The sequence below is a fragment of the Elephantulus edwardii genome, unplaced genomic scaffold, assembly GCF_000299155.1.
Source record: "Elephantulus edwardii isolate Elephantulus edwardi_28Jun2011 unplaced genomic scaffold, EleEdw1.0 scaffold00076, whole genome shotgun sequence".
NCBI classification, from domain to species: Eukaryota; Metazoa; Chordata; class Mammalia; order Macroscelidea; family Macroscelididae; genus Elephantulus; species Elephantulus edwardii.
The window spans coordinates 1942348-1969816 of record NW_006399826.1 but is presented as its reverse complement, the minus strand read 5'-3'; the positions used below and the strand labels follow the sequence as shown (position 1 = coordinate 1969816).

Genomic DNA, 27469 nt, shown 5'->3' with positions numbered 1-27469 from the left:
TGTACTAAACATGATGTAATTTTGAAACTGTCACTTTTTTTTAAATGAAAGAATGCCTCTGGGTTACACAGGTAAACTGGGCAGACAGACGGGCTTCTAGTCCCGAGTGTAGGTGGAGTACCTGCTTTTACGCTCCTGTCAAACTTAATCCTATGTGACAATGTTGTCACTCTCCTCAAAAGGATAATTGTCCTTTCCTTTTGAACTTGCTTTGATAAAGTGCTAGAAAGTTATGGACTAAAAAAACTCAGCAAATATCCTAAAGCATTGAGCATCAAAGCAATTGCAAATGCAAAGGCCATTTCCCCTGAAAACCAGAAAAGTCCATTAAGTAGGCCAAGTAGAATCATTTTTCTTGAATCAGAAATATATTCTGAAGTTAGTTTTGGGTTGGTTCAGTTACTATGCTATATATTGTCTCTTTCTCTGAATTTATCAGAGAGAATTTGTAGTTATTATTTTTCATTAAACAGAGGCCTGGTGGCATAGTCCACAGGTAGTTGTACTGCTGTATCTAAGACCGTGTCTCTCTGTCAGTTCAAATCTAACAGTGACTCCATGGTGGAAATATGGACAGTCTCCTCACATGTGATTCACAGCCTCCAAACCACAACTTTGAGTTGGACCCAACTTGATGACAATGAGTTTGAGAATTCTTAATTAGGGATGTTTTGTTTTACTCTGTAATTGAGCCGGGTCTATATCAAAATGACATTTATACAATTATTTTATGTCATCAGACTTTATTGAATGAAGTGAATTCCTATAACAAATATGTATTAGGGTAGTAGCAGATTATACATTATTGTTGTTGTTTTTAGGGGTCATCAGTGCAAATATCATGCATAGCGACCCTATGAACAACGGGTCTGAACCTTGCGCTCTCTGATATGTGCAAACCTTTTGTCACTCTGTCAATCCATCTTGTCTAAGATCTTCTCTTTTTTCTGACCTTCCACTTTCCTCATTATGTTGTCTTTTCCCAAAGACTACCTGATTCCTTCTGGTAACTAGACAATGGAGTATAAATGATTAAATAAGCAGAAATAATATGATAGATAAACCAGAATTATTAAGAAAAGGTGGTTGTTGTTGTGCTATCAAGTCAAGTATGACTCATACTGACCCTATAAACAACGTCTCTGAGCCTTGTCCTACCTAACACACTAAAGCGCATTTCAGCAGTCACTGTGTCAATCCATCAAACTGAGGATCTTCTTCTCTTTCACCAACCCTTTATATTTCCAAGCATGGTGTTCCTCTCCAAGGAATAGGATATTCTAGCAACATGGCTGAAGTATGTGTAGCAAAGCTTTATCATCCATCTTTGCCTCCAAGCATGCTGTCTGCACTTTCTCCAAAACATATTTGTTTGTTCTTTTGGCAGTCAATTAGATATTCAGCACTCTTCTCCAACATCATAACTCAAAGACATCAATTCTTCTTTTGTCATCATTCATTGTGCAGCTAGAAAAGGTTCCTGGGTGCTACAATTGGTCTAAACTGAACAAGTAACTTAAAGGTTTGTGATTCAAATCCAGCCATCAGTGTTATAGGAGAAAGACTTAGCTGTCCATGTCCATAAACATTACTGGCAGAAAAACCCCTGTGGAGTAGTTTTGCTTTGTAACACACAGGACCACCATGAGTAAAAATCAACTCAACAGCAGTCGGTTTGGTATTTCTGAGAATGAGAAGAAAAAAAAAATCTCGAAATAACGGAAAAACGTAAAAAGAACTTGTGAATTAATCGTTGAGTACTGTAGAGTCGGAAATGATCCATAGCTGATTCTCTGGTGGGTTCTCAGGGAAAGTTAATTGCTCAGGAGGAGATAGCTTATCCCTCTTCCATGGAGTAGCTGGTGACTTCGAGCCATGAACTTTCAGAATTGCAAGGCACCTTCTTGCTACTAGGCCATCAGAACTCACTAATTAGAGCTGTCAAATTATTTGTTCCAAGCTCACTTAGCTATTAACGTGCTTATTTCTAGGGCAAACATAAGAAGATTACCCCTGTACTAACAATACAGCTCAACTATACTGACTTGTCTGGGTTCCAAAAAACCCCATAAGTATTTCTCTAACACATACACAGACAGAGCTATTCTTTTAAATATATAGCAAGATTAAGAAAAAAATTTTTATTCTTACATTTTGAAAACACTAGATTGGATATTTACTGCTTTCAAGGTACCCAGACAATGAGCTGGTAGAATATTTACAAAATTTTAGAAATTATGATTATTGAAAGGAGAATTGAAGATCACATTAAAATGGAATTCAAGTAGGATATTTCTTTGTGATGAATTATATTTTAATTTCAGTAAACTTTAATCCCATGAATGTCTATTAAGTGCATGTTATATTCCTGGCGGGCTTGAAGAGTCAATTATGTTTTCATTTTTTTTAAAAAAATCTGAGCAGTTAGACTAAAACTGTCATTTACCAGTAAATGTATGACTGTGGTTGGAGCAGATTTCTAGCAAAATATTCAAGTTCAACTTTAAGGTGTCTGGTAGAAGTTCAGGAAACTCTGGTGGCCTAGTGCTAAGGAGCTGTGCTACCAATCCAAAGGCAGTGTGGCTCTTTCTAATCCACCAGCTGCTCCACAGAAGAAGGTGGACAGTCTTTTTCCAAGAGATTTAACTGCCTCTGAAAACCCGTTGGAGGGTCAGCTATGAGTTGGTTTTGATGCCACAATACAGAACAACAACAACAATTAGATTGTTGTTAGTTTAAGAAGAATTAATGTACATTAGATAGTCAAGATTTATCAGTTCAGTATTTGTTGTAGTTATTGTCATGTGCCATGGAGTCTCCTGCGACTCATAGAGACCTATGTACAATAGCCCTAAACCCTGCTATGTCCTGTGCTAATCTCACTGTCTCTGACATACCTACCCTGATTATCCCAGTTACTGAATCAATCCACCTCATAAAGGGTCTTCCTCTACTGTGCTGTCCCTCCACCCTCCCAAGCATGACGTCCTTCTCCAAGAACTGGTCCCTCCTTGCAACATGTCCATAGTATATCAGACTGAACCTCAGAATCCTTGCCTCCAAGGAACATCCTGGTTTAACCCTTTCCAGGATGAACCTGTTTGTTTTCTTAGCAGTTAAAGTAGAATTGTATATTAGGTAGCCAAGATTTGTCTGTTCTGTGTTTAGTATGTGTAATTCAGCTGAACATGCTACAGCTGGACCTGGTTTGTAGCATTCAATACTAGGATTTGAGAAGATAACACAAAGTTAGTAAATTTATATTAAAGATCATAGTTCAGTGCCTGAGACTTAGGGGATTTTAATATGAAAACACATATCAATTGAAGTAGTTGTTGTTATTACGTGCCGTCAAGTCATCTGCAACTCATAGTGACCCTATGTACAACAGCTCTAAATTCTGCCCTATCCTGTGCAAATCTTACCATCTCCAACACACCTACTACCTCTATTACCCCAGTCACTGAATCGAGCCATCTCACAAAGGGTCTTCTTCTCCTGGGCTGTCCCTTCACCTTCCCAAGCATGACGTCTTTCTCCAAGAATTGATCCATTCTTGAAACATTTCCAAAGTATATCAGATGAAGCGTCAGAATCCTTGCCTACAAGGAACAGCTTGGTTTAATCCTCTCCTGGACAAACCTGTTCATTTTCTTAGCAGTCCATGGTATATTCAATACTCTTCTCCAGCACCACAGCTCAAAGGCATCAATTCTCCTTCTATCATCCCTAGTCATTGCCCAGCTCTCTGATGTATAGCAAGTGATTGCAAAACCATGGCCTGTGTCAGGCGCACCTTAGTCTCCATACTGACATCAAACGAGGAGCTACCTTAACCGGAGCCTCGGGATGAGCAGCTAGTGTGTTGGAAAAATATCAGAGGAGTGTGCAAGCTAGGAAACAACTGAGAGTTTCCAGTATTATAGAATATTTGTTCTGTCAAATCAGCTGATAGGTCAGAGCAGAAGAGGACCGAGAATTTGTGTTTCGCCTTGTGACCTTCTTGAGAAACTGGAAGTGAATAGACTACATCTTACATCGTTACCTTTGAGTAATTCTGACTAATGGCGACTTGTGTTAACAAAGTACAGCTTTTCAGTTGGGCTTTACGGGCTGCAAGCTTTATGGAAGCAGATTGCTGGGCATCTCTGCAATGCTTCTGAGTGACTTATGAGCACCAGCCTTTAGATTAGTCTTGGAGAGCACACTATTGATGCTATGCACATACCTATGGAGCTGAGTACTATTTTATATGTTAGAAGTACAAAAAATAAGTTCTTGAACCAATCAGGGCAATAGCAATGATGGCAATCAACAGGCCATCTTAGAGACCGCTTAGATTTAACATCTGGAACCCAGGGACTGAAATAAAATAATGGAACAGCTTAGGTTCAAGTCACTTTTCAAAACAGAAATAAAAGCTCCATGATAAAGGGGCTTTTTGTTTTGTTTTTACATTTGAATCATACATGTCATTTTAGAGGTAAAAGGCTGATAATAAAGACATTACAATAAAATATTCATAATAATTTTTTTTAAAAAAACTAGTCTCAGGGATGCAGAATTGCTACAGTAGTTGTCCATGACTTTCATCAAATCAGATGCTAATCACAAAAGCCTCTCATAGTTGCTTGCACCAAACAAAATAGAAACTCAGCTGTGGCCTTTCAATCACTTGCTATGCATCTGAGAGCTGGGCAGTGAATAAGGATGATAGAAGAATTGGTACCTTTGAATTGTGATGTGGAAGAAGAGTCCTGAACTGCTAAAAGAACAAACAGATATCTGTTGGGGGAAGTGGAGTCAGAGTCCTCCTCGGAGGCAAAGATGGCGAGGCTTCATCTCTCTTGCTTTGGACGTGTTGCTAAGAGAGATTATGTCTGAAAAAGGATATCATTCTTGGTACGATGGAGGGTCAGTGAAAGTGACGAGGAAGAACCCCCCAGTGAGATGGATTTGACACAGTGACTGCAGCACTGGGCTTAAGTATGTCAGAAATGATGAAGATGGCACAACTTAGGACAGGGTTCAAGACTGTTGTTCTTAGGATCACAATGAGTTGTACTTGACTCGACGGCACCCGACAACAACAGACATCTATGGAAGGACTGAGCTGAATAGTCTAAAGATTGTCATGAATAAATTAACTTCTTAATAACAACACACCAGTAAAACTTCTGATTCTTCAGCTTTAGACATTTAAAGTTTTTCTTCTTAGCATGATTAGTGTTATCTCTATTTTGGTAGAATCCAAATTTTTATATATCATCTATCTTTTCTACATCTAATTGAAGTTAATAATATAATCACTAAATAATTAGAGTAGAACTTACAGATTGAACACTGCACTTAGATTAATTAAAGGTTTTCATAAATGTATATCAATTGGGCAATTATATTCTAGTAATGAGTAAAATTGTGAAAACTAGATTCTATTTTCCAGGGATCATATTGCGAGATATGTAAAATTAAGTCACAATTAACAAGCCAGACAGATGGAAAAAGCTTTTAAAATTGTGATATTACTAAGACTAAAAATGTAGAGCAGATCAATAGCATGTAAACATTTTAGTCCCTTGTTCAAATTTCTTAAAATGTATATATCGAAATATCATTTGACCGAGCAATTCCACTACTGGGAATATGCCCCAAATAGAACATAATTGCCACCCAAGCCGATACATGCACACCCGTGTTTATCATGGCTTTGTTCACAATAGCAACGAGTTGGAAAAAACCTAAGTGTCATCAACAAACAAATGGATACAGAAGCTGTGGTATATCCACACAATGGAATACTAAGCTGTATTAAAAACAAGGAATTCATGCAATATTATTCAAAATGGGTGATCCTGGAGAACTTATGCTGAGTGAAGTATCTCAGTCACAAAAGGACAAATACGGCATATTGCCACTTTTGTAAAACAGGACTGACATTGAGGTTGGGGGAGACTGAGAAAGATGGGATAAATAATATATACTGCATTGAAACATATGAGGGAGAAAACTGTTTAAAAGGGATATGTGATTAGGTATTATTGTCATGACAGAAGTCCAGAACGGAGGCTGCACAGTGGAGTGGACCTGAGGGGAGGGATTGTAAAACAATGGGGGAACTTTTCTTTTACATTTCAAAGAGAAGAGTGTACTGGGGGGGAGGGGTGGACGGGGAGAAAAGTGCAACAATGAATGAATGGAAATCCTGCCTCTGTAAATTTTCATTAAAATTAATAAAAAGTGATAAAAAGAGTATCACCATTATCAGTGGTGATAAATGTTTATTAATGGCCCATAACATGCTCTATAGCAGTTTTCTAGCCATTTTCAAAGAATAGGTACTGTTACCAGGTTCTCTGCATATGTTCTTGCTTTAAATGTACAAGTACTCCTACTATACTTTAAACCCAGGCTCAAACTCACCACTTATTGAGTCGACTCCAACTCACAGTGACCCTATAGGACAGGATATAACTATTCCCATAGTCTCTTAGTCTGTAATTTAAGGAAATAAAAAGCTGTAACTTTCCCCACAGAGAGGCTGGTGAATTTGAACCACACATTTTAGTTAGCCGTTTAACAATTTAACCTCTGTGCCACCAGGACTCTTTGGACACATATATTTTATAAGTAAGTGTGTGTGTGCCCGCACGTGTCACGTGTCATTGTTGCTGTCGTTGCTCGATTCCATCTAGTTGCCTATGGTTCATAGCGACTCTCTGAACAACGGCTGAGATTCTTGCCCCACCCTGCACCATCTTCACACTCTCCATCATGTTAAAGCTCATTGTTACTGTGCCAATCACTCTTGTTAAGGATCTTCCTCTCTTTCACTGACCCTCTCTCTACCTTTCCCAGCAGAGGGGTGTGTGTGTGTGTGTGTGTGTGTGTGTGTGTGTGTGTGTGTGTGTGTGAATCTAAAAGCATGTGCTTTAAATACACCAGCTTGCACCATGGGAGAGAAGAGACAGTCTCTTCCTGTGTGATTTACAGCCTCTGAAGACCTGCTGGAAGGTCAGCGATAATGAAGGTTTGACTCAATGGCACAAAATAATAACAGTAACCTGGATGTGGGTATGTATGTGCATTAAATGTGGATGTGATTTTATGTTAGATGGATTGACACAGCGACTGGAGCAATGGTGTCAGATGTGTCAGAGGCAGTGAGATTCACTCAGGATAGCGTAAGGTTTAGAGCTATTGTGCATGGGGTCACTATGAGTTGCAGGTGACTCGACAGCACATAACAACAGTGTTTGTATATATACACGTATGCATGTGTGTGTGTGCATCTCATACAATTTGTTGTTGTGGTTGTTGTTTTTTGTTGTTGTTAGTTGACTATGAGTTGGCTTGTATTCAATAGTAACCTTATGTACAACTGGAAGAAACCTTGTCTAATCCTGTACCATCCTCAGTTTCCACTCTGCCTCAGCCCATTGTTGTAGTCATTTTATCAATCCATTTTGTTGACAATCTCTTTTTTTTTAACTGGTTCTACATATTTTTGCAATGCAAATAGGACTTTACTAGATTATTTAAGTTTTCTGTGTTGGTGATGGTTATTTTTGAGTACCATTGAGTCAGACCCATAGCTGACCCTCCGGCAGGTTTTCAGAAGCAGTCAGTCACATGGGAGGAGATTGCCCATTTTTATCTTGCAAAGCAACTTGTTGATTTAAACCATGTGCCTTTGGGATTGCAGTTCAGCTTCTTGCCACTGTTTATACAAAGTAGATGCTTATTATGAACATTGTATTTATTAAGAACACATAGCTACTTTACAAGCACACATTGGTCACTTTAATAATGATATTGAATTTTATGTTCATTTTTATAGCCATAAAATATAATAAATGTATATTTTATTGTATACTGTGTAGTATTGTTATATTTATCACATATCTTTACTATATAAGAATAGAAAACAGCTGAATACTGATACATTTGACACAGTTCTTTCCACTTTTATTTTACCTCCTCTTGTCTTCTCCATAATGTTAGAAGCTTAGCAATGTACTCATACCCATTTCATAGATGAGAAAACTGAAGCACTTACAAGCTAGGTTGCTTTCCCAAAATAATTTGTCTAATAAGTAGAAGAACATAGATTTGAATCCACATTCTAGAGAATATGCTCCAAAATACTACGAGATCACACGCAATTTCTTTCCTTTGTGTAGTATCTACACACCTCACGTGTGTGTGTTACATAGAAATAATAATGACACGCACATTGACTTCTCTTATTTTTATCATTTAAATAAATGCTTACTTTAGATGCATTAGATTTTCTTCGAGTTTGGAATTGGGAAAATACAATGTGCTGAGAGAAGGAGAGATATATGCCTCGGGGAGAGAACTCGCTGGCTGATTGCCCAGAGGCCTCACTGCATGACATTTCCTTGCTGAATTAATGAATTAGAGCCACTCAGTACAGCTTGGCATAGTCACATATCTGCTGAAGGAAGGATAGCAGAACCACCTGGGCCTAACCAAGGCATCAAATGCCACCCTATTAGTCTACAAGGGTAAATGTCTCCTCAAGGACCAGAGCACTCCTGCTGACTCGCCAAGACATATTGTTTGCTCATGACAAGATGTCATGTCTCAAACCGAGACATTTCTATCTTATCTCCTCAAAGTGACTTGATGAATTCAGTTCTCATATGCCTTAGTTAAGGAAGTTATTTAACTCTTACGTTTCAATTTCCTCATCCGCAACATTGAGCAAGCTCTGAACAGAATTAAAGATTAAATGAGAGGATAACTATCAAGAACAGAGTCTACAACATAAATAGCATTATTTCTGTGGCTGTTGTTACTGTATTAGTGTTAAATTTGAAGATTACACATTGAAATTTACAATCAAACCTGGTGGTTTTGATGGGACAGTCATAATATTCACACACGTTTCTCAGGCCTCCCTGCCTATGCAAACATCCAGTTTATCTGAAAGCCAGTTCTTCAAAAGTTCATGTCCAAGAAAATATTGAAGGAAAACACTTAGAATTGGTTTCATATTTGACAAGTTTTGAAGAATTGGTCATTTGTCAAATGGCTATTTTGATGATCTAACCAATTGTTGAACTGGCTTTTGGAAAATGGGTCTTGCGTGCATTAACCTGCAAAATATGTCCAGTGTCATTTATATTCATTTGTGCAAACTAAGACCTCCGGCCCTGACTCTCTGGAAATATGAACTTCTAATCTAGACATGCAAATTTTTCTTATTCTGATATCCATCCTATCTGCCAGTTATTTTTTTAAACTGTTTTTGCTCAAGACTTCCTCACTGTACTTTGGTGAAACTTTATCATGTTGTCGGGAGGTACCAGTCATTAGAAAAAGATATCATACTTTAGAAGGTTAGAGGGTCAGTGAAAGGAGAGAAAGACCTTCAATGAGATGGGCTGACACAGTGACTGCAACAATGAACTTGAACATGTTAGACCTCGTGAAGAAGGTGCAGGACGGGCACCTTTCAGGTCTGTTGTTCATTGGGTAACTATGAGTGTCACTCAATTTGATAGCACCTAACAACAGCTACTTTAAGATTTCTGCATAGAAGACTTTATTAGGTCAATAACTTTTGTTCTCAAAACTTACATTTCTCTTTATGTTGTGATTTGTGATAGATTCTTTTAGGAGGATTTAATTAATAATTAAGGAAAAATCCATATTTCCAGTGTTTTGACTCACTGCCTAACCGTAGGCTTGCTTAATGCACCATTGCATTTATTTAATCTGCCTGTACATAGATTCAGCTGGCTCTTAACATGTGTTGAATTCTTAGGAGGAACAAGTTATTATTATTTCAAGCATCACACTTTTACTAAGATCTGTCAAAGTGTATATGTTGGCTACTCTAGCACTGTAGATAAAATAATTACTTATGGATGTATTGTATTTTCTGATGCTTGATCTCTTAAAACCATTTTTAGGATGAAAGTTCAATAGAAAGCGATGAATTTGATATGAGTGATTCAACACGGATGTCAGCGGTGAACTCTGATCTTAGCTCCAATCTTGAGGAAAGAATGCAAAGTCCCCAGACTCTACATGGCCAGCAAGATGGTAAGCTTTTCAAATCAATGTCTACAAGCAATTCAATAAAAACAACCACAAAACATGAGTCAGGATCTGTTGCAACAATCTCTAACCTTTACTTGTGTGTGAATTTTGTCTGTTTCTATGAGGATCAATGTCTGTGAACACAGGTCTTTTTGTTTACTTCATTATTTTTGGATTCAGGTGAATTTTATATCAGATTAATTTCTAAACAGAAATCAGTTGTAAAACTAAACTTACCAGTGTTTTGATCCCTGATCTTCAAATATATGCTTTATTAATTCAGCTTGGTTGTCTATGACACTTTTTGGCTTTTGAGAATGTGACAAATTCTCATGTGTCATGGACTTTTATTCTTCCAGCTGTTGTGAGTTAAACAGTGACCAAAAGGCTAATTTGCATTTTCCTTTCGTCCAAAATGACAGAATTGGATCCCAAAAGATGTCAAGGTAAAGGAATGACTTATCAGAATGATTTTTCTGGAGAAGCAGAAATTTAAAGGAATTTTGAGATATTTTATTCAGCTGTGAAGGGGAGAAAAATCCTGATTTTTTTTATCCTTGAGTGAATCAGAGTTTCCTGACTCATCTCATTGTCCCTGATGGGAAGGAAGCTGTTATATACACAAAGTAGAAGTGACAGGTAACTCTTTAAATCTAATATTTTCAAAGACGTTTTAAAACATATTTTATATTGGTTTGCTTATGAAGTGTGTATACATTATGCTTCACACTGTTCTTCATTCACACTGTGTTTCGTACAGTCATTCCCATTCATTATGTTTTATAAAATTAATCACCATTAGAATATCCTTATCATTACTCTGTTGGAGATGTTTTTAAAAACCATCTCTGTTCTGATTATCTATGAATGTATGAAATTATAGATTATATGTTCAAGTAAATGTCCCTTTTTGAGTAATTGTAGGTGAAGTTTAATAGTTATAGAAAGCAGAAAATAAAGATTATAAATAGCAGAAAATAAGGTTCTAACACGCAGGCCAATTTTACTCAAAATCAGCTTGTTTTTTCTAGAATGAACACAATTATATGAACTATTTTACTGCATAGTTTTCTTTCTGTGCTGACTCTTGCTATTGAAAACTGGTTGCAAAATATTATGGAATTTCTAGCCGCCATGTGTACTCAAGGCTTAAGAAACCCCTAATTATAAGCATACCAAGAGTAAAAAATAAAAGGACTTTGATTTTTCTTATTTCAAATGTGTCTGAAAGATCTTGGTGTCCTTTTTGGCATAAATTATAAGGAAAGGAAGCGTTTACTTATTTTAAATCCTAGATTGATTTTTTTTTGTCAAACATTCTTCTAAGTGGTATAGCACTGGTCTGTGCATTGCTGTACAGAGGTAACTCGTGACAGCTGTGATGGTACACACTGTCATACTGATGTGTCAGATGTGATAACGGTTACCCATGGTGGACAGTGTTTGGCGGAGCTTTCTGATTAAAACAAGCTTGGAAGCAGGAGTGGCATCCACTTCTGAAGTGGCTTGCCTCCAGAAACTCTATGAACATGGAGAAATGACAAAAGTTATACAAACATTCAAGTCTTTCATAGGGTCACTATGAATCATCTACAACTTGACAGCACTTAACAACAATAACAACAGATTGATTTCTTACTACATAGTAGAATATTTATTGCAGTCAGCAAGGCATCTGTTTACGACTTTTAAGAATGCACTTATTCTGGTTTATATATAATCTATCTGATTTCTTCTAAAATATGAGCAGACATCCTCAGAATTTTATTTGTTTATCACTTGAAATAGAAATTGTTTGCCACTGGGAATAGTGTGACTGCAGTAGTCTGTATACCAATGTGTATATCTTTATTAACGTAAATTTGTTGGGTTATATACAGTCAAATTTTTTTTTAGTTTGAAATTTTAAAGAATGAAAGTAGCAAGGAGTGTGTTCCTCATGATGCAGAGCGGTGATAGGCATCGCTAGGTAGGAATCTTTGACAAGGATACTGATAAATCCACACTAACTTAATAAAATACACCAGAATAAATGTATACAGTGCTTTCTCCAAAAGGAGTTTTTTAAATTATATATCCATGTCTGGAGATGCTGTGAGGCTGAACACTGTGACACTGATGTGTCAAATGCCTTAATGTCTGGTTACCCAAAGTGGACAGAAAGTGGGGTGGAGCTCCCCAATGAAAACAAGCTTGGAAGGAGGAGTGGCATCCACTTCCATAATAGCTTGCCTCTGGAAACCCTGTGAACCTGGGGTGAGGATGAAAGGTACCCAAGCATTGAGGACTCTCCTTCATAGGGTCGCTATGAGTCGCCTGTGACTCAACAGCACTTAACAACAACAACAACAGTAAATATATAGTTGAACGTGACCTGGTCAGTTTTTCAAAAGAATATATGGAATCTGTATCACCTTTCTTGTTTCCCCCTCATTCCATTCAATCAATCAATCAAGTCCTCCTCATCCCTGTCAAATATTATTGACACAGCCTTCTATGTAGTACCTATTTCTTTAGTGCGTCCTTTTATCTGATGATTGAGCTGTCTTATAATGTATGGCTTAAAATTCTTCAAGTGGTTTATCATTATGTGCACTCTAAATTCAAAAGACACAATCCAGACTCCCAAGTATATTGTGGTAGACATGCTGTTTACAATCCCGACATCCATATTTGTTTGGAGAAAGGAAGAAACAGAGATGTGGGGTTTACTCCTAAAGTAAGCACAGGAGGGGTGGACATGGCATCATAGCAGGAAGTTTCTCATTACTTCATTCAGACAAAGGAAGTGAGAACCAATGTGACATTGGACGTTTTGGAATGAACACTTACTATGGCTTTTCTCGAGTTGACATGGTGGGTTTTTATGTGCCATTTAATTCCATTTGAAGTAAAGAAACATGACAGTTTTGCCATTTGTCTTTCTCTTGCATAATGTTGATTTTAAGTACTTGAAAAAAAAAGAGCACTTAAGTAAAATCTCCAAAATGGCACAATTTGTCTTTAATAGCGTGTGCAAGCATTTACTTCACAAACTGATATCAGCTATTTTTATTTCATTTCTTGGTACACACACATTTTACCAACATATTTTACTTCACCTTACTGATGAGTCTTCAAGGACTGGAAAGAAAAGGAAATATTCGTTGTCTTCTTTGCCATCATTTTCCATGAAAGTATAAGAGGATATGCTGACATTCCTTAGGTATTTGGTGTGTGTGTGTGTGTGTGTGTGTGTGTGTGTGTGTGTGTGTGTTTAGTACCAGGGCTTCCTTTTTTAATTCAGTGCAAGCTCTAGTTCAAGCTGAAAGCTGGCTATCTTGAAGCTGTCAGTGCTCTGTTTACTGAATCATAACCTTCTTACATGTGTCTTACCAAACTCCTGCTTCACGCTTCCACTGCAATTCATGGAACAGTCAGAGTCCTGTGTAAATAAGTTGCAGGAAATGGCAGATATCCTTATATCCCTTGCTGACATTGATATACATTGTCCCATTGGATTTCATGTCCAAAACACAAGCTCTGTAATAATTAAAAATTTCAAGATAATGGAGCCCTATTCAATTGCCAGTTTGTGCATGAAGTTGATTCTACATGAAGCTGATATCTCACAAGGTGAGTGGGGAGATGGCAGGCGACATTATGAGCTCTTACTCTGTATCAGGAAGCTCTGGTGGTTTAGTAGTAAATAACTGTGCTGCAAATCCAAAGGTATCCTGTTCAAATATACCAGCTACTTTGTGCACAAGAAAGAGCATCAATCTTGAAAGAGGGTCAGTCTCCTCCTTTGTGATTTACTGCCTCTGAAAACCCACTGGAGTGTCAGTGATGGGTTGGTTCTGATTCTATGGTACTAAACAACAACAGCAATACAAACAAGATGTAGTCTTATGTGTTTTTTCAGTTGCCTTTTGGCACAAGATATATGTGTCTATATCTATTTCTAGGCAGGGAAGATGAGTGGAACAGCCAGATTCTGCAAAGGTGTGTTTTCTGGTTTGGGGTTGAGACTAGGCTTTGCTTGCAACAGGGTGTGAACTGATTGGATTTGGCTTCTTATTTAAAAAGGCATTTGGACCCTCAGGCCTGTAGCCCTCAGGCTTGGTTTTTGTGAATCTCCTGAATAAAACAGGCTTAGAAGCAGGAGTGGCATCTACTTCCAAAAAAAAAGCTTGCATCCAGGAAACTCTATGGACTTGGATAAAATATGAAAGTTTTGTGTTCAAGACATTTCTTCATAGGGTTCCTATGGGTCATCTATGACTCTACAGCACTTAACCACAACATACATACATCTATCGTTGTTATATGTACTGTTGAGCTGGAACCCACCCATACCTGACCCTCTAGCAGGTTTTCAGAGGCAGTAAATCACACAGGAGGAGCTTGCTTATTCTTCTCTTGAGGAATAGCTGGTGGATTTGAACTGTTTGCCTTTGGGATTGCAACACAGATTCTTCCCACTAGGCACCCAATATATGTAGGATGGTTAAGATAATATTGAAGAGCAACAATGTCAGTCTAGAGACTAACGTGTGCCTGATACAGGCCATGGTCTTTGCAGTTACTTGCTGTACATCAAAGAGCTGGGAAATGTCTAGGGATGATAGAAGGAGAGTTGATGCCTTTGAGCTGTGGTGTTGGAAAACAGTATTGACTATACCATGGACTGCTAGGAGAATAAACAAGTTCATCCTGGAGAGGGTGAAGCCAGGCTGCTCCTTGGAGGCAAGGATTCTGAAGCTTCATCTGACATACTATGGACACATTGCAAGTCAGGATCAGTTCTTGGAGAGGGATGTCATGCTTGGGAGGGCGGAGGAATAGCACAGGAGAGGAAGACCCTTGGATAGAGCAGGGTTTAGAGCTGTTGTACATAGGGTCGTTATGAGTCACCAGAAACTCAATTGCACATAAAAACAATGACAAGAAGATAATATTGAATATCTCATGGCCTATGCATCAGAGAGCTGGACAGTGAATAGGGCTGATAGAAAGAGAATTGATGCCTTTGAGCTGTGGTGCTGGAGAAGAGTGTTGAATATACCATGGACTGCTAGGAATACAAACAGGTTTGTCCTGGAGAGGGTGAAGCCAGAGTGTTCCTTGGAGTCAAGGATTCTGAAGCTTCGTCTGACATATTTTGGGCATGTTGTAAGGAGGGACTGGTCCTTGGAAAGGGACATCATGTTTGGCAGAGTGGAGGGAAAGCGAAGGAGAGGAAGACCTTTGGTGAGATGGATCGATTCTGTGACTGGAGTGGTGGGAATAAGTGCATTTGAGATGGCTAGGTTGGCACAGGATAGAACAGCATTTAGAGCTCTTGTACATAGGGTCGCTATGAGTCGCAAGTGACTCAATGGCACATAACAACAACGACAACAACAACATCTCATGGCCTGCCAAAAAAATAAACAATTCTGTCTTGGAGGAAGCACAACCATGGTGCCCGTTAGAGGCAAAGATGATAAAACTTTACCTCACATACCTTGGCCATATTGTCAGGAAGAGTCAGCGGACTCTTGGCAAAAGACGCCATGCTGGGAAATGTAAAACATCAGTAAAAGAGAAGGCAACCTTCAACAAGATGGATTAATACAATGACTGTAACAGTGAACTTGACCATGTGGGGATCATGATGATTTTGCAGGATAGGGCAAGTTTTAAATATTTTTTTTTCATGAGGTAGCTATGAGTTGTGGTCAACTCAATGGCTCAACTAATAACAATAAAATATTATTTTTGGGGAAAAAGTGGGAGTTCATATTTCAGATCATCCTTTTGAAGATAATCTTATACATTTTTGCCAAGCATTTTGAATGTCTATGTGGCAATAATCTAAGCATATCAAGCCATTTGGGTTTAGTTCTTATAGCAAGGTTATTTTATTCGAATATTATTTTATAACTTCTGAATGTGTGTGTGTGTGTGTGTGCGCGCTCGTGTGTGTGTGTGTGTGTGTACAGCTTTATGGTCAACAGTTAGCTCTCCTACTTAGCTATGAAAATGTTACTCCCTGCAGTTTCTTAGTTATTTCTGAAGGCATTTCTAAGAAATTTGAGAGTCTTTTTTCAGTTTTTACTATCTAAATATCACACACGTTGGATTTAAATTAAAAGCACATAAACATACACACTAAGCAAACTGCTAAGCTTATATATGACTAAGAATATTCAGTCTGAATATCCTTGAGACTAGAACTGCACCGTATTTGGCTGAATAGAATAGTTTTAAGTAATTATTAAAGTATAAGCCAGCAATAACAGCAACTACTGTTCACCATTTCATTTAGCTGGAAAAATCTAATAAAACATGCTTTTAATAAAAAATGAGGTAAAACAGCATACTTAGTAGGGAATTAAATTTAGCAGTTACTTTTTTATGATGGTGAGCTTTAATTAGAAACACTATTGAAACATTTTTCAGACTGAACATAAAATTCCCTAGTGCTGTTTTGTGTAAGTTAATATGGGTTTGGGGTTTTTTTCCCTGAAAATTTATTTGCGTTTAACTGTTTTTCTTGTTCAGGAAATTCTGCATACAACAAAAATAAACTAAGGAATGATATTCTTTGTTTTCATTTTTGTGGGGTGCCTCCCCAACACATGCAATAAAATGTTTGCTTTTAGAATTTAGCCTGTTCTTTACAGTGCTATTATTCTCATATTTAACTTACATACACTCTTCATTCAAAATTACATGATAGAAGACTGCTGGGTTGTTGGGATTCCTTCTCCCCCCCTCATTCAAAGTATTTTAAATCTGTATTTAAAGTACTTTACATGATGAACTTGTTAATTATTCTGGGTTATGGTTAAACTGATGAAAGCTTTTAGATAGCTTTCACTTCATGTGTGAAATTTACTCTATAAATAAAGTTATTTACAATTTATGGTAACCCTACAAGTTGTATAAAGAAATTAGATAACTGGAAGTAATGCCACTTGGAATTAGAGGATATTGTGATTGCTAGTTCCTTTTGTAATATTGGTGTGTGTATTTAATCATTCAAAATTGCCTTAAGGCAGTAATTCTTTACTTTTAAAAGATGACAAAAAGCTATTTGACTCACATTTAGAGCATGAATGTGAAAACGTTAGCTTGCTTATTATGCATTTATATTAAATGCTTTTGTAGAGAATATTTCCTCTTTGCATTTTAGGGTTCAAACATTTGCAAGTTGGTTGTACCTTTCTCTTAAATTAAAATTCTGTCTTCTGATATTTTGTTTATATTATGTAAGGTGTTTTAAATAGAAATGTTTGCTTATTTAGAAAAAAACCTATAGGGTGTAGATTGAGGCTCCCCACATACCAATTTTTGAAGGTTCTGGAAAGCTGGAGGAAACCAGTTTAGTTCCAGGCCTGCCTTGAAGCATCTTATCAGATCAGAGAAAGATGTCAGACTCATTTGGAGTTTTATTTCTGGTTTAATTGTTTGTTTTGAAATAGTGCTGTTACGGTTTATCATTATCTTTGTGACTATGCTCCTCCCTCCACCTGTGGTGAAGGAGTCCAGTGCTCAGTGTTTTAGCATCTCTGGTAGATTTCAGAACACTTTCAAAACCAAGCAGCAGATTCAATATGAATTCATATATCACATCTTATATATATATATATATGAGTATCTATTAATTTGTTGCTGTTGTTATGTGCCATCAAGTAGCCCACAGCTCATAGTGACCCTATGTACAACAGCTCTGACATCTGCCCTGCCCTGAGCCACTCTCACTGACTCTAATACCCCCATTGCCCTAGTTGCTGTATTAATCCATTTCATCCAGGGTCGTCTTCTCCTGATGCCCTTCTCCAAGATTCAGTCCCTCTTGATCACATACCGAAAGTATGTGAGACATAGCTTCAAAATCCTAGCCTCCAAAGAGAAAATTGATATCACCCTCTCCAAGACAGACCTATGTGTTTTCTTGGTGGTCCATGGTATGTTCGAGACTCTTCTCAAGCACCACAACTCAGAGGCATCGATTCTTCTTTGATCCTCCTTAGTCATTATCCAGCTCTCCAATGCATAACAAGTAATTGCGATGACTATGGTCTGGATCAGGCACACCTTAGTCTCTAGACTGACATCATCGCTTCTCAGTACTTTGGAAAGGTTCATGACAGATTTATCTAATGCGATTCATATATCCAGAGTATAGAAAGAGAACTAGTTAATCACTCGCTGTAACATGACTTCACTCATGGTGACCTGGTGTGTTTCCAACTCTTCACACTATATAATTAATAAGACTGTGTGTTCTTTTAGAATTGGATCATCAGACCTTTCCTTTGAAGTGCAGCTTGGTGGGTTTTAACCACTAACTTTTCAGTTTGTAATGGAATGCTTGAGTATTTTTGCACTACCTAGACACTTTTCTAGAAATCAGAACCAACTGAATATTTCTAATTTAAAGGTCTTAACCAACTATTGTTATTATTTTTTTGTTCGTTAGTTTTTACAATCCTCTGGCTAAAGCCTTTGTTGGGGAGTTGATCTCTACTCATAACAACCCCATAAGACAGAGTAAAACAGACACGTGGCATTTCCAAACCTGTGATCCTTTAGGGCTGCTCTAATGGTAGACAGGTTGCAGTTAGTTATGCAATAGATTGATGGTTACTCGATGTACTCGCATGCAATTTACAGCTCAAGATAGTCAATAGAATAGTACTTCTCTATCCTACGCTGTCTCTACATCAGAAATTATTCCAAGCAGAAGGTGACATCTTTCTCCATCAGAGAGGCTGATGGATTCAAACCACTGATGTGAGTTAGCATGTGAGTTTTCAACCACACAACACTTTACAGCTTTCATGTTGCTGATGCCAGCTTAAAAAAAAAATAGAACTAGTTTAGGCTTGAAGCAAAAAGTTTCAGCGTGAATATTGCTTTGGTGTTCATGTTGTGAGAACTGTACAGAGATAAAGCACTTAGGAGACTACATTGACAGAAAAAAATCCTTACTGAAGTTCACAGTTATATGGTCATTCACTCATTCTGTGTAGTTGAGAAGGACCGGACTCGTAGGTGACCCTCTTGTGGATTTTCAGAGGCTCTACATTACAGTGTAGGAAATTGTCCATGTTTCTCTCTCAGAACTGCTGATGAATTGGAACTGACCAAGAGATGCCATCTTTGATGGTAGTGCAACCCCCTTAGGCAACATCCCTAAATAGTGATTAATAAAAGGAAACAACTGTTGGTTGGTATCATAGATTGAATTATTGTTGTTGTCATTGCCTGCGACTTGTAGTGACTCTGTAGGAGCTCTGAAGCCTGCCCTGTCCTGAGCCAGTCTCACTGATTCTGACACACCAACCATCATTGCCCCAGTTACTGTCTGCTTATAACTGTTTCTCCTCCTTCGTGTTTCCAGATTTGAGGGCTCAGCCACAGTTACCATATCTGTTAGTGTGCTCTAAGTGTACTCTACTGTATACAGTGTTTTTGAAGACCTGATATATTTCAGAATCGGATGGCCAGTCCTCCTTCCTAATCTGTCTTAATTTGGATGCATAGTTTTAGAATATCTGGCAGATAAGCATTTTACCGAAAGGAGTAGAAGAAAGACTTTCCTTACAGAAATAACCAATTCCTCCCAAATTGTGTGTTATAAATTCTATGTCTGTGGTTCTAATCGCCTTTGGGGGTGTGAGTTGTCTTTGTTCTGCTACTGAGTTAGGCTTACTGTAGGGTGTATCTTGAGTTGATCACTTTTGAGGTACGAGATAGCAGAAGGAAGCAGAACAGAGATGTGAGAAGAAATACGGCAAGTCATATGAAGAGCACCAAGGAGCAAACGTTCAAAGAAGCAAGGACCTCCTTCTTCCAGAGCTGGCAAAGAGAGAAAACATTCCCCCAAACTCTGGCACCCTAGATTCGAATTTCTGGCTAACTAACATCTAAGTAAGTGAACATGTATTGTTGCTGCCATTCACTTGTGGTGTTTCTGGTACAGCAGCACATGACTATGAGCCGTTCCTTCCTGCCCTACATCGTCTGTGTGAGTTGGAGTAGATTAGACGGCTCACAGCAGCAGTCTCTGTGGAAGCGGAGTGTCACATCCTTCTCCTGCAGAGCAGCTGCTGGGCTCAAAGCACCCACTTCCAGGCTAACCAGTTGAGAGCTTAGCTACCTACGCACAAGTATGCTTCCCCCCCCCCCAATTTTCTTGTTGGGTCAACAGACTCTGACTTAAGAAAAAAAGTAACTTAGCCTTAAGGCAAAAACAATTTCAGCATTGAATAGAGCTCTAAAGTTGGTGTTTTGATGAGAACTTTGCAGAGAAGTAAAGTAAGCACAAAATGGAATGAAGTTGACTGGAAGAATCCCTGTTTACTACCATTGACAAAGATCCTAATTAGATAGTAGAGGAGGTGGGGAAGGAAAGAACTGTTGAGTGGCTTTGAAAAAGAACGTTGATAATTAGTTTTATAAGTACTCCAAAGCATTAACCTTGGAATGAAAATGCTTTTTTATAGATGGAAGGGTCAGGGGAGAGGAGCACAAGGGGGTTCTCCACCTTCCTTCACTCCCTTTCTCTTGTCCAAGCAAATACCTCAACCAGTTCAGAGATTTATGGGAAATCATGGAGTCTTATTTATTTATTTTTTTTTTGTTTTTTAAGGAAGATGAGAACTCTACAGGGGTGGATGCTCAGAGTTCTAGAGCCAGAATGATTCTCAGAAAGAGATAATCTAAACTCACTGATATTCTATAAAATGCCTGTCTAGATCACACAACCTTGCTTGCTGAAAGCGAGGAAGACTTGAAGCACTTGGTGGAGAGGATCAAGGAATGCAGCCTTCAGTATGGATTGCATCTCAATGACAAGAAAACAAACATTCTTAGCACTGGACCAGGATAGATGGAGAATAGATTGAAATTGTCATCATCCTTTTTCAAAACTAGTTAGTCCTCATGGATGATACTTTATCCCTGATGGATGAGACTTCTGATCTTTGAGTCTCCCTCTCACCCTGACCAAAAGAACCTTTCAAATTTGTCTTCTTTCTTGCTTTCCTTGCCATATTGCTATGATTTTGGTCAGGAACCACCACTAACCTAAAGGCTTGTGGGTCACGTCAAACGTTTTAAAATTAATGCCATTCATGTTCCGCTCCTCTCTCTGAAAAATAGGGAGCTCTGATGGTGGAGTCTGTAGGGGGTTGTTCCTCTGGTCCCCAGATTACACCTTCCTGCCCATTCAAATCTACAAGCAGCTCCATAGGATAAAGATGAGTGATCACCTCCCATTAGATTTACAACTCAGGCAACCCAGTGAAGGATTAGCTGAGTCAGTTCTAACTAGAAGAACATCACTCATATTAATCCTGTCCTCTTTTGAGAGTCAGGGTGTGTATGTGTGTGTATGAGAACAGAGTTCATGGGTGTGTTATCTTTCAACAATTCTTGGCTGTCCTATAAGAATTTCCCCTTAATATTATTTATCCAGTGGTACTGTAGAGTTTCTTAGGTTTCATTGCATAAGAGTAGCATATATTTGACAAGATTAAATGTTTCTATAATTTCTGAAAATGACAATGGTCTTAGCATCCAAGTATCAATCAGTTCATATGTCATTGTTGTTCTTGTTAGGTGTCATCAAGTCAAATGTAACTCATAGTGACCTTATGAATAACAGATCTGAACTCTGCCCTATCCTGTGCCATCACACCTGAGTGCTCACTGCAGCTGTCTCAGTGTCAATCCACCTGGTCAAGGGCCTTCACTTCTTTCACCACCCCTCCACCTTTGGACATGTTGCAAGGTGGGATCAGTCCTTGGAGAGGGATGTCATGCTTGGCAGGGTGGAGGGACAGCGCAAGAGAGGAAGACCCTTGATGAGATAGATTGATTCAGTGATTGTGGTAGATGTGTCAGAGACAATAAGATTGGCACAAGATAGATAGAGCAGGTTTTAGGGCTGTTGTACATAGGGTCACTATGAGTTGTAGGTGACTTGACAGCACATAACAACAACCACTTTCCCAAGCATGATGTCCCTCTCCAAGGATTAGCCTCTCCTGGTAACAATTCCAAAGTACGTGAGGCCAAGTTTAATCATCTTTGCCTCCTAGGTGCACTCCAGCTACACCTTCTCCAAGATATTTCTGTTTTTGTGGGGGACTGTTTCTTTAACATACCATAATGACTATAGTTGAGCATAGGGAATGCTGGTGGTATGTTCAGTATGCAGTTCTCTTGGTACAGAGGAGAAATCAGATAAGATGGACTACGTATCTAGCCTGTCACCCTGCTAGGAGGTAGAAATAGTATTAGAACTTAAACATTCTGCACCTAGATCTGGAGTCCTTAATTGTTATACATATTCCCCATGTTTCTAATACTGTACTAGCTATATTTTATAAGTTCTGTTTGCTTACACATACTATTTCATTGTTTTCCTATTCATCTGTGCTCTCAGGTGTTTAGTGTTATCAGTATCTCAACAGAGAAACAATACTTTATGTCATTTTGTGTTTTATAATCTCTCTACAGTTGCTACTTCAAGATATTTGCCCATACCTTACTATTTTCCCGTGTGTCTTTGTTTCTGTATTATTTTGAAGAAATTAAGATATTATTTCTATCCAATGAATTCTATTGTGTGTTTCTAGTTGGTTTTTTCAAGCTTAAATTTTCTTTAGTTAAAAAAAAATATCTCCTGGCAATGATTGCCTTGTGTTTAAAATGAGTATTTTCCTTTATTTGTTAAATAGGTAATTGACTTTTGACAATTTCTTTTATTTCTGCCTATTCTTCTCTTATGTAGGGAGAAACAAAAAGAAACTGTGATTGACCTCTACTACATTCATAATTTGAATCTTCTTATTTAATTTACTATGCTTTATATAATAATTGTGCAGAACTTAGGTAGAAAGGGAATAAAAAACCAACCCGCCAAACAACACTTTTCTTTCATGACCAATAATAATTTACCTTATCATTTTGAAAGTAAAAATTTTAGGTATATTTATGTGAAGTAATAATACATTGCACATTTTTAATGAAGAATACTATTTTCCCTCAAAGGATTCAGATGAATAGCAACTTATATTTGTTGTTAAAACAAAATTGGAAATATCAGTACTTTAAAAACCTCTAAGTCATTGCTATCAAGCTGGACTAGGCTCATTATTGACCCCACAGCACCTTTCCTGAGGCATTAAATGGAGAGCTGCTGGTGAGTTTGAATCAGGCAGAAAGTTACAGCCTTCGGGTCAGCAGTTCACTAGCCTTTGGGTTAGTGAAATCCCCTTTGGTTTGCACTACCAGAGATCCTAGAAGTAAATATACATATAATCATACTGTTGTTATGTGTTATCGGGTAGGAACTGACTCATAGGTGGGCTCTCCACCCACAAATGGGTTTTCAGAGGCTATGAATCAGATTGGACTAGACCCATGCTTTTCCCTTCAGAACAGCTGGTGGATTTGAACCATGTGCCTTTGGAAGAGCAGCACAACGCCTTACCATTGTTGTTGTGTACCGTCCAGTTGGGACTGACCCATAGCTGACTCCCCAGTTGGTTTTCTGAGGCAGGAAATCACATGGAAGGAGATTGCCTTTCATTCTCCTATGGAGCAGCTGATGGATTTGAACTATGTACCTTTGCATTGGCTGCACAATTCCTTATTCCTAAGGCATCAGAGCTTACCACTATGCCACCATAAATATAGAAAATATACACATAAACAGGGAAAACATAAAATTAGAAAAAACACATTTTGAAATACCAGTATGTCACATTTCCTAAGATAGCATGTTTTATATTACAATAATTTAATATAACTTTTAAAACATATTCGAAGTTATGTAATGTGGAAATCACATCCATTTTACAGTTAAGCAGAATAATCTACTAATGGATTATTTGTTACTGTTTTTGTTGTTGTTGTGTACTGTCAAGCTGGAACTGACACAAAATCAAAGGGTTTTCAGGGGCAGTAAATTACCTGGGAGATTGCCCATCTTTCTCCTGTGGAGACTTTAGCCCTTTCCAAAGGTGAACAACTTTCAAATTGAAAAAAAGAAATTTAAAAAAAAAAACAAAAACAAACAAGCCAAAACAACAAAATCCCAGCAAACATCAAAGAAAGCATTTCAATATTAAAAATGGAAATTGTAAATGTGTGTGTATGTGTACTTAAGGAACAAGGTAGAACTATATGAGAACAGTATAGTACATTAAATACTTACAGAATTTGATGTCTTTGATAACTTGGATTTGGTGAATTAAGGGGTAAATAACAGAACCAGCCGTGGTTTGGGAATATTTTCAGTCTAATGATTGTGAACACCATTATATGTCTTACAGGACTTGTCAGCTGGCCATATTGTAAATGGAACAATTTCTGCATTTCTACCCATAGGAAACAAAAAAGACTTACTTTTACATTCTTCCAGAGAAGACTAAAATAAATCATTATTCTTGTTGGATGAGGTTGAAAATATCCCTTGAAATTCACATTCTTCGTGAAGCTTTAGTATGGCTTTCTTTGAAAATACTCTTTTGAGGTGTTAAATTGCTGGACTGGAGAATATTACAATAGAGTAAGTCCTAATTTCATATGACAGATGTCTATAGATGAAGTAAGAACTTAGAACACAGGGAGCCATGCAAAGATGGAAACAGAAGCTGGAGATATGTTGCTAGAAGCCAAGGAATTTGTGGAGCTACCAGAAAATGGAAAGGAGGCAAAGAAGAATGCTTCCCCAATTGTCTAAAAGGCAGTACAGTCTTCCTGACAGATTGATTTTAGATTGCTCCCTTCCCAAACATTGAGAGAATACATTTCTTCAGGCAGACTGTATGTGGAACTCCATTATGGCAATCCTAAGAAACTAACACACTGTGTATGAGAATTTTATCAATCAGTCTCAGAGACTACATATTTTGACTTTTTCTTCTTGAAAACATTTATTACTTCATTGTGTTGATATCACAATAGTAACTATCATATAATTTGTTACTCAGAATACTTTCTTGTGTCACATGTCAATCCCATTGTTAAAACTGCACCTTGTCTTTGTTTTTTCCATTGTGCCTTGCTGCTTTCACTATTACATACAATACATTATCTTGCTAAGCAAATGCTTATAAAATAGTTCCTTGATAAATTGGAATTATATGAGTTCTTTTTGGAAGCAGGAGTGGCATCCACTTCCACAATAGTTTGCCTCTGGTAACCCTATGAACCTGGAGAAAGGACGAAAGTTATATAGGAGGTGTCCAGGACTCGTTAATAGGGTCGCTATGAGTTGCCTGCAATTCACCAGCTCTTAACAACGCCACCACCACCACCAGGAGAGAGAGGAGAGAGAAGAGAGAAGAGAGGGAGAGTGAAAGGGAAAGGGAGAGGGAGAGGAGAGGAAACAGTTGGCCTAGTGGACAGAAAGCCATGCTCAGAGACAAAGGTGGGTGACTCTACTCCACAGCCCTCAAGCCTGCCTTTAATTGTTTTTGGTGAAACATTCTTCTAGGTCGTGTAACCCTGGTATGTCCACTTGCTGTACAGAGGTAACTTAATGGTTGCTGTGAAGCCGAACACTGTGGCATTGATGAGTCGAATGCGAGAATGGTTACCCATGGTAGACAGTGTTTGGTGAAGCTCCCTGATTAAAACAAGCTTGGAAAGAGGAGTGGCACAATAGCTTGTCTCCAGAAACCCTATGAACCTGGAAAAAGGATGAAAGTTACACAGGAGGTGCCCAGGACTTCCATTCATAGGGTCACTATGAGTCTCCTGCGACTCAATGACACTTACCAAAAATAACATGAATTCTTTAGGTCAAAATCTTTAAGTCTTAAACAAAATATATCCCCTGAGATCTTCTGAAAACCAAACAATAGCATAGTCTTTAAGGAAGTGCCCTGCAAACCCTAAAGACCACTTCTCTCTGGCTATTTGAAGCCACCAGTGACTTCATGAGATAAAAATCTCCTTCCATGTGGTCTGCAAATTCGTAAAGCGTTCCATATTTTTCTGTGGCATGCTTGTCTGTCAGATACTATTATATATATTTAAAGATTGAGACAGACTAGGAAGAAGGATTGGCCATCCACTTCTGAAATGACAGGCCTTCGAAAACCCTATGTACAATATAGGACACTTAGACTATCATTTGGACTAACAGACGTGGCAATTGAAACTGAGATCTTAATGAGTGCGTTTGAGATGGCTTGGTTGGCACAGGATAAAGTGGCATTTAGAGCTTTTGTACATAAGGTTGCTGTGAGTCACAAGCGACTCGATGGCACATAACAACAACATGTGGTCTGCAGTTTTGAGAACCTGATGGAAAGTCAGTTACAAGTCCATTCTGACTCAGTGGCAATGAGCTTGAATAAATCATGTCTTCCCTACTATTCTTTTAGGTGACTTGGTATTTAGGACCTGTGCTGCCAACTTAAAGGCACATGGTTCATATCCACTAGCTTCTCTGTGTGAGAAAGATGGACAGTCTTATCCCCTGTGATTTGCTGCCTCTGAAAACACTCTAGTGGGTCAGCTATGGGCTGGTTCAGATTTCACAGTACACCACACCATATTCTTTAGCATTTTGTCTATAAAGTACTGAAAACAACTCAAATGTGAGAAAGGAAATTTAGGGAACAGTGAGCTTGTGTTAGTGGTGGGAAGACAACACAGAAAGTAGGATGAGAAGGATTGTGGCGTGTGTGAGAAGGATAGGAAGAGGGTGTCAGTGTACACGCACAAATTGTTGATGTAAAGTCTAATGTATATATTCTCAGCAATAACAAAAAATAAGTTAATTTAACAAATTTTAAGGGTTTTTAATAAAGCAAAATCCAGAATGTGAATAAAGATTAAGTTGGGCAAAGATGTAGTACAATGGACAGAGCGTTGGACTAAGGCTCACTTGACCACAATTTGAACCCATGTCTATGATATAATTGATTGACCTGGTGCATGACAGCTCATGTATTAATCTATAGTTCCTCATTTTTCAATTTGGTATAGTGTTTTCCTTATTAAAATGATGCAATCTCCCTCTAGTTATACCTTCTCCTTGGAGATGAAGATGGCGATGCTTCATCTCCCATACTTCGGGCGTGTTCTTAGAAGCTATTCCTTGGAAAGGGACATCATGCTAAGGTGGAGGTCAGCGGAGGAGAGGAAGACCCCCAGCATGATGAACTGGTGTAGTGACTGCAGCAATGGACTCAAGTGTGCCAACCATTATGAGGTTGGCACAGGACAGGATAGAGCGTGTTCATAGAGCTACAATGAGTCATATGTATGTAACTCAAGGGCATCTAACAACAGCAACAAGAACCACGAGTTGACACTAGAGCTTTGGTGGGCTAGTGGGAAAGAAGCTGCACTGCTAAGTCCAAGACAGGGTTCGAGTTTGCACTGATCCTTGGGA

General features: G+C 38.2%; 1 protein-coding gene across 4 annotated transcripts in view; it reads left to right on the top strand.

Annotated features, from left to right (window-relative positions):
- NOL4 (nucleolar protein 4) overlaps positions 1-27469 on the top strand; it is a 396517-nt gene that overhangs the window by 118948 nt on the left and 250100 nt on the right. For all 4 annotated transcript variants that reach the window (XM_006889163.1, XM_006889165.1, XM_006889164.1 and 1 more), the window contains exon 5: positions 9942-10074. In XM_006889163.1, the coding sequence (XP_006889225.1) occupies positions 9942-10074 (133 nt within the window). The remainder of the gene's footprint in view (positions 1-9941; positions 10075-27469) is intronic.